Source organism: Lactuca sativa, chromosome 3, assembly GCF_002870075.4.
Source record: "Lactuca sativa cultivar Salinas chromosome 3, Lsat_Salinas_v11, whole genome shotgun sequence".
In the NCBI taxonomy this organism is placed as follows: Eukaryota; Viridiplantae; Streptophyta; class Magnoliopsida; order Asterales; family Asteraceae; genus Lactuca; species Lactuca sativa.
The window spans coordinates 191,390,566-191,399,442 of NC_056625.2; the positions used below are offsets into that span (position 1 = coordinate 191,390,566).

Genomic DNA, 8,877 nt, shown 5'->3' on the forward strand with positions numbered 1-8,877 from the left:
CATGACTCAAAAACCCTCTGCATGTTGAGAGATCTGAATGGACTCGGCGAGTCCTTTGAGTGGACTCGGCGAGTACCATGAAGACGAGGAGGAACTCGACGAGTGGGATGAACAGCTCGTCGAGTCGGATGAAGATGGGCATGAACTCGGCGAGTTGGATGAACAACTCGTCGAGTTGGATGAAGTTTGTCGTGTGCTCGGCGAGTCTGTTCTTAGACTCGGTGAGTCAGGTCGAGTGGTCCCAAACCCTTCGAGTTAAGACTCGAGTCAGCGAGTCGAGCCAGGACTCAGTGAGTTGGTCAGGACAGGAATCGGGAATCAGTAGACTCGGCGAGTCAGGGGCTGACTCGGCGAGTAGAGTCGCGAGTGGAAGGACTCTGGAATTATGAACTCGGCGAGTCAGTAGGGTGACTCGACGAGTAGGGTTGACCTGGAAGGTTGACTTTGACCAGGACGTTGACTTTGACCAGAGTTGACTTGGTTGACCTTTGAAGGTCAGGTAGACTAAGTGTTTGGTTGTTATTGGTAGCTCGGGGAGCTAGCAGAGCAGCAGTTCAGAGTTAGCGGTCAGGCAGCGGTCAAAGGGGTTAGCAGCAGCAGTTCAGCAGTATCAGGTGAGTTTCCCTTTGTATGAATGGGTCTACGGCCACAATGCCGGCCCATGTAGTTATGAGTAGAAGACCCGGGGGTTAGCCCTAGGCACAGTATGCTAGTATGATTTTTGGACGAGGTCCAATGACAGAGGGCGGGTGCCCAAGGAGTGGTTTATGTGATAGTTTATACTTGTTGACTGTGTGATACTTGTATGTGCCTGGTAGGGAGGTGAGAGAGGGCGAGGTCCCGTATCTCACCGATAGCAGAGTGTGGATGGTGTTCCACATCTCAGTAGCAGCAGAGCAGGGGCGAGGCCCAAGTTAGGAAAGGAGTGAGGGTGGGCTGGGCCCGAACCTCACTATCAGCAGGAGTATGGACGAGGTTCCATGACTCATCAGTAGCAGAACTCGGGCGGGGCCCAGAGATAGGCGAGGCCTTAGAGCAAGAGTTGTTAGTATATGATTAGTTTATGTAATGTTATGTGATATGTTTATGTGCTATTATATGTTAGAGGGCGAGGCCCTGTGACAGGCGAGGCCTAAGTGAAACAGATCTGTATACGAGCGAGGCTCGAAGCCAGGCGGGGCCTGGAGCGGCGAGGCCGTTGTATCGGGCGAGGCCCGAAGTAGGGGGCGAGGCCCCGGATAGCGGGCGTGGCCCAGTATGTGCAGTATGTGGTTATGCATGGTATGTGGTAAGGTGGGGAACTCACTAAGCTTCGTGCTTACGGTTTTCAGTTTTGTTTTCAGGTACTTCCGGTAGCGGAGGGAGGAGCTCGGGGTGATCGCATGGCACACACCATAGATTAGTCAACCTGGGAATGTTTACTCTGATAACAAACAAGTGTTTTGGAAACTATTACTCAGATGATGTTTTGGAATGATGTCTTTGTTTAAAGTAATGTTTTATTAAAAAGAAATTTTTTTTGGTCTTAAATTTTGGGATGTTACATATAGTTTTGAGGCCAAGTAAGAGGACAAAAGGTATAAAATTCTCTTTAAGTTTTATAAGATATTAAACCTATCTTTTTAGCTAAAAGACAAAAGTCTTTCTAGTCCAAAATGGTGTACATGACCTAATAAATCATACCATATGATATATTATGTTATTTGCCATTGAAAATTAATATTTCCATGAAATAAATAATTTCCAATTAATTATAAGAGTTTATTGAATATTTATTAAAATCAAATTCTAATAAATAATTAGTTATATCAAGTTATTAGTGTGACTCTTAGGATCATATGTTAATTAACAATATCACTTTAATACGACTCTTGAACATACTAGATCTTTCAACTTCTAAGTCTACAAGAAACCAACCATCAAGATCCATAATAGACGAATTGCAAATGTCAAGAAGTTACTCAAATTAAATCCCTAAGTTTGCCAAAAGGTTCCCTTAACCACAAAGCTCTTGTTCCTTTAATGATCATTAAGAACACCAAATAGAGCTCAAATGAGGAATCAAGTTATTAGGGTTTGATTTTTGGACTTGGAGGGTGATGGAGGCTGAGGATGGACGAAACCCTACCTATCACATCCTTTAAATATAACATTAACACCAATAAATTAGGTTCAACCCTAAGATGTCGCCACGTCGTGGCCAATACATGACCATGTCGTGGCCACTAAAAAAGATCACGACCCAAAATTGGTTGTTACGTCGTAGTGATCTTCCCACCACGTCTTGGCCACCAAGATTGCGCAAGATTTAAGCATCAAATTCATACTTGAAACCGGATGTAACAGTCTCACAACCCTAGATTTAAAAAAAAACAAAAAAGGAAGACCTAAAATTAATATTTATTACATAGTACTATTTTTAGAATGCTTTGAATAATTTGTTATAAGTTCATCCAACTTTTTAAATGTTTTAAATAAATTGTTATCAGTTCATCAACTATCGTTTACTCTATTGTTTTTTGTCAATATCACTGAATATATTTCTTACTAGGTGAATGCCCGCGCGTTGCGCAGAAACAGCTATATAGTTGAAGTTTTTACAAATATATGATTTTTTAAATATAACAAAAACGTTGTTGTTAAATTTGATATAATAATTTGTATATACTAAATTGATATAATATATTGTTTATTTTGAATTATATGATAATATATATATTTATTATAACTTTATAATCTCAATCGTTCGAATGACTTCTACCCGTAAGTTACAAATGAATAAAATTAATTATAATATATGATTTGATGTTATTTATAGTTGTTTTTATCGTTAATTAATTTTTTAAAATTTATTTGCTTAATGTTTTAATTTCTATCATTATAATTATTTGAAACATAAAACATTGTTTTTTTTTATTTTAAAGCTAACAATATAATCATTTATATAGAGTTGTTTTTAACTATTGTTATTGTAAGTTATTTTAAGCTACTTATTTGAAAACTTTTAACGGTTATAAAAATATATTTAAAAAATATTTTAGTTAAATTGAGATTATAATTTAGTTATTTCTTTTATCACTACAATTTATCACTTTTAACTATTTACAAAATATTCTTTAGTTTTTTTAAATGGAACTGAAATTTATATTTGAGTTGACATTATAATGCGCAAAAACACTTATATAGTTGAAGTCTTTACAAATATATATTTTTTAAAATATAACACTAACGTTGTTAAATTTGATATAATAATTCGTATATTAATTTGATATAATATATTGATTATTTTCAATTATATGATAATATATAAATCTATTATAACGTCATAATCTCAATCGTTTGAATGACTTTTACTCGTGAGTTATACATCAATAAAATTAAATATTATATATGGTTTAATATTATTTATAGTTGCTATTTTTAACTAATTTTTTAAAATTTATTTGCTTAATGTTGTAATTTCTATCATTATAATTATTTAAAACATCAAACATTATTTTTTGATTTTAAAGGTAACAATATAATCATTTATATAGAGTTATTTTTAACTATTGTTATTATAAGTTATTTTAAGCTACTTATTTGAGAATTTTTAACGATTATATAAATATATTTAGGAAATATTTTAGTTAAACTGATATTACAATTTAGTTTTTGCATTTATCGCTATAATTTATCACTTTCAATTATTTACAAAATATTATTTGGTTTTTTTAGTGGAACTGAAATTTATATTTAACTCCACACTGTAATGTTATATTTAAATTAACAATTTAAGTATTTTGTCCAAACTGTTTAAAATTTGTAGTTTTAAACTGATAATGGTTAAGTGTAACAACATTTTAAATCTAATAAATTAAGTATAATATGTTAAAATTTAAAGACATAACTTTATAAATAGAAGCAAAAATATTATTTTAAAACTGAATTTTAGTCTATTTATGATTGCACTTTACGTTTGATATTTGTTTACCTTATTAACCAACTTAAAATCATTATTAGAAAGACACTACAATTTATCACTTTTAACTATTTATAAAATAATCTTTGGGTTGTTTAAGTTAAATAAAATTTATATTTAAGTTGAGTCTATAATGTTATATTTTAATTAATAATTTAAGTATTTTATACAAATTGTTCAAAAGTTGTACCTTTAAAATGATAATGGTTTACATCCAACAATATATTAAAACTAATAAATTAAGTATAAGATGTTAAAAGTTAAAAAACATAATTTTATAAGTAGAATTAAATATATTATTTTAATATTGAAATTTAGTTTATATATGAATACACTTTAGATTTGATATTTATTTAACCTAATTACCAAATTATAATTATTATTATAAAGAAATTGAAAAGTCATGAGAGTTTCAAATGAATGTGGTGAAAGGGAAAAAGAATGGGGGTTTCAAATGCATGAGATTCAAGAAAAAATGCTAGCTTTATAAGTATGTATGATTGGGCACAAATCAAGAGTTTAAATCTCACACTACAACTCAATAGTTTTTCTTATTTAAATGTAATTACGATTTCAAATTTAATGTAATTTGCCTATATATTTTTCACTACATTCAAAAAGTTTTTTAAACTGATGGTTATTAATATGCAATGTCATTTCACATTGTAGCTATATTAGAGTATATAAGTAAGTTTTGATTAGAAAACCATATGTTTCAAAAGATTTGTGATTCAAAATAAAAGGGTTGAAATTTTTTTTTGTCGTATCAATGGTTATTTCAACACAATTTTTTTTATAACATTGTTTCTATAGATCAAATGTATTTTGATTTCTAAATATTCATTTTGACTAATTTATAAGTGTTTAATAAGTTTTGTTTGATGTAAATGTTATACTGTTGTAGTGTTTTTATTTTATTAAATGCTATAGTGGTTTTCATATTATTTGTTATTTGTTTTATATAAACAAATCATAATACGTTTTATATATAATTCCACGACTTAAAACGTTCTATAAAATCATCAAAAGTTGTAGTATTTTTTTTCATACAACTTTGTTTTGTTTATACATAAAAATCAATATATGTTTGATATATAATTTACACAACATAAAACGGTCTATAAAATCATGAATTAATCGTAGAAATAACTAATGATATAAACTTATTAAAATTAATAAAACTAATATGTTAACTATAGAGTTTGTTTTTTTATTGACATTGGTTTTACATGTATAAATATTAAATCACAATTTGTTAAATGTTAGCATTTTAATTAAATAATTATATTTACGTACAACGCGCGAAGATTCGACTAGTAAAGTAATACAAAAGAGAACTTGTTTCTTGTCCTTGCGTACCTATAGTTTTGAGGCCAAGCAAGAGGACAAAAGGTATAAAATTCTCTTTACGTTTTACTATAAGATATAAAACCTATCTTTTTAGCTAAAAGACAAAAGTCTTTCTAGTCCAAAATGGTGTACATGACCTAATAAATCATACCATATTATATATTATGTTATTTGCCATTGAAAATTAATATTTCCATAAAATAAATAATTTCCAATTAATTATAAGAGTTTATTGAATATTTATTAAAATCAAATTCTAATAAATAATCAATTATATCAAGTTGTTTGTGTGACTCTTAAGACCATATTTTAATTAACAATATCACTTTAATACGTCTTTTGAGCATAGTAGATCTTTCAACTCCTAAGTTTACAAGAAACCAACCATCAAGATCCGAAATAGAAGAATTGCAAATGTCAAGAAGTTGCTCAAATGAAATCCCTAAGCTTGCCAAAAGGTTACCTTAACCACAAAGTTCTCTTTAAGTTCTATAAGATATAAAATCTATCTTTTTAGCTAAAAGACAAAAGTCTTTCTAGTCTAAAGTATAACATTAAGCCCGCAAAATTAGGTTCGAGCCTAAGGCGTCGCCACGTCGTGGCCAATACATGACCAGGTCGTGACCACTAAAATAGATCACGACACAAAATTTGTTGTCACGTCGTGGTGATCTTCCCCACCACGTCGTGGCCACCAAGATTACACAAGATTTAAACATCAAATTCATATCTGAAACCGGATGTTACATTCTTACAACCATAGATTTAGGGGGTGTTTGGATTAGATTTTTGGCTTATTGCTTATAGCTTATTTGTAGTGGGAATAAGCAATAAACAATAAACATGGGGAGAGATGCTTATTAAAATTAACTTATTTAGCCTAATAAGCTGGATTTTATCCAAATATTTAAATTAGCTTATTGTGGAAATAAGCAATAAGCACCTTTTTTTTTCTATCCAAACATCCCTTAACAAAAAAACAAAAAAACAAAAAACAAAAAACAAAAAGAAAAAAGAAAACCTACAACTAATATTTACTACATAGTACTATTTTTAGAATGCTATAAATAATTTGTTATCGGTTCATCAACTTTTTTAATATTTTAAATAATTGGTTATTTGTTCATCAACTTTCATTTATGTATTGTTTTTTAGTCAATATTTCTGAACATATTTCTTTTAAAGTAGTCAAAGCATTAAAAGCCAACTACATTCTTATAGCATCGAGAGCCCTTTAAAAGGGCGTTCTTGTGTCTGTAATTGTGGCAACCTAATTTTAGTGTATGAACTTTCACCAAGAACTAGCCTTGGTGGCGCTCTTTCCATTTTCAACCTCAAACCACCGCTAATGGAACCCAACAATTCAATCAATCAAATCGACAATCACATCGACGATGATGGTGATCAGAAGTCATTTCCGAGCCACCCTCGTCAGATCATCACCTATTCAAGAAAGAGAAAACACTCTCAATCTCAATCTCAGGTAATCACACCAATCGATTCAACACAAGTAAACCCTCTTTCCGAATCATCAGTTCTAGGGCTTGTTCTCCTTGCTCATACCTTCTCATACAATATTCAAAACCTCACTGAGTCTCTCCTTCTCGAAATCCTCGCAAGATTGCCCCTGAAATCACTTTTTAGGTTCAAATGTGTTTGCAAACACTGGCTAGACCTAATTTCTCAGCCTTCATTTTCCCGTTTCTATTGCTCGCGTATGCTCAGCGCATCGTCATCATCCATACCTTTCAGAATTTTGTACAGGTACATTTATGTGTCGAAATTCACAGACGTTCTTGATCGATTCCGTCCCGAGAATTACAATTCCTCAAAATTCTCGGTCCTTTTTCTCTCTACTATCGAAGAACAACAACAATCTGATCAATTCAAAGTCTTGGGTGTCAGCAATGGCTTGGTTCTCTGTTGTTTATTGGGACCTCTGGTTTACTATGTTTGCGATCCGGTAACCAGACAGTCGGTTACTTTACCTCGACCGAAAGACAGATCCACAAATCGCCACCCAATTTTCTTCGGCGAGGGATTTGTTAGTAAAGTAAACGAAGACAATGTTCTCGTAAGCTTCACCGTTGTCAGAGTAGAACTACTCAGTTCACCCTCAAACTATCTCAATCTAGAAACTTTTTCATCTGATACTGGAAAATGGGCCGATTATAAGCTACCCTGTAGTAAACCAATCGCCCTTCTGAAACGAGGTGGAGGTCCTATCACCTATAAGGGCATCCTTCATTGGTTTGTCGACATTCATGGCATGGTTGCTTTTGATCCTTACCGAAATCAAAAATCTTGTCGCGTTATTCCATTCCCAGATGAAAGAGACATCGACAGTGAGTACGAATATGAAGGGATTTATCGATTATGTGATGAAACGCAAGGTAAGCTTCGATTTTTCGAGGTGTCACCTGAACCTTCTTCGTTTTACTGTTTTAGCATGTGGGATTTGAAAGATTATGAGAAAGGAGAATGGTGTTCTGAGTTTAAAGTGACTCGGAGTGATCTTTCATCTTCTGATCCTGAGTTAACCTCCTGGTTAATGACTGCTAATTTTCTTCCATTATCGTTCAACCCTTTCGATCTGAATATTGTTTACCTGAGGTGTGAGGAGCTTAATTGTGTTGTATCCTATGATATCGAGAATAAAAGGTTAGATGTGGCTTGTAAACCTATTGGTGTTGTTGAAGATCTTTCATGGCGAGTGGTGGTGCCATTTGTGATTCCGAGGTGGCCAACTCGAGTTCCGATTCCGCGTGTTCCGAAGAAGGCTGCGAAGGGGAAAGGTGGACATCGCAAGCGTTCGTATAGAATCTATACTCGTTTTTAGAATTTAGATATGGGGAAGTTTGTAGTGATATGTGTTGTTTGTTTGTGTTTTTGCAACTTTTGATATGTTATAGTTTGAGTCTTTAAAAGTTAAGGTGTTTTAATAATGAATAAAACTAGTTTTTTTTGGGGGGGATGTATAATGCCTTTGTTGGTCTTTTTCTCCATATCTATGATGCAATATTGTTTGTGTAATTGAGGGTCGCAGAAGAATGAGAAGCCTATATGAAGCCATTTTGTTTATATCATAGAATTGATAGGTGTCTACAATCGAGATTGACTTAGGACATTTCTAATGGTTAATTTATTAAAAAACCGTTTAGTTTTGTCACATTTTCATTAATATTTTAACTATTTTAGCCTTAATTTTATGAAACATTAACCTTCTTTTTTAATTTATTTTATCTATATATATATATATATATATATATATATATATATATATATATATATATATATATATATATATATATATAGAGAGAGAGAGAGAGAGAGAGAGAGAGAGAGAGAGCATTTCAATGATATATTTATCCATAAATAAGAAGTTATTCTCTATTTTGTATGTTTAATAAAATAAATTAAATAGGCAAAATATTAGTAAAATATAGAATAGTTTAATATGATTAAAGGGTAAAATAAAATATTATAAACACTCTTACAACAACCGCTTAGAAAACTCTAAATGATTGCAGTGACCTCTACAAATAATCTGTCTTATATCTAATGAT

General features: G+C 32.0%; 1 protein-coding gene across 1 annotated transcript; it reads left to right on the plus strand.

Moving 5' to 3' along the window:
* Positions 1 to 6,515: 6,515 nt before the first annotated feature.
* LOC111904293 (F-box protein At1g49990) lies at positions 6,516 to 8,285 on the plus strand. Its single transcript, XM_023900063.3, has one exon. The coding sequence runs from the start codon at positions 6,660 to 6,662 to the stop codon at positions 8,148 to 8,150; it is 1,491 nt and encodes a 496-aa protein (XP_023755831.1). The 5' UTR covers positions 6,516 to 6,659; the 3' UTR covers positions 8,151 to 8,285.
* The last annotated feature ends 592 nt before the right edge of the window (positions 8,286 to 8,877 follow it).

What these genes read in the sequence shown, in the direction of transcription:
- LOC111904293 (XM_023900063.3), top strand. Translation starts at nt 6,660, where the DNA reads ATGGAACCCAACAATTCAATCAATCAAATCGACAATCACATCGACGAT.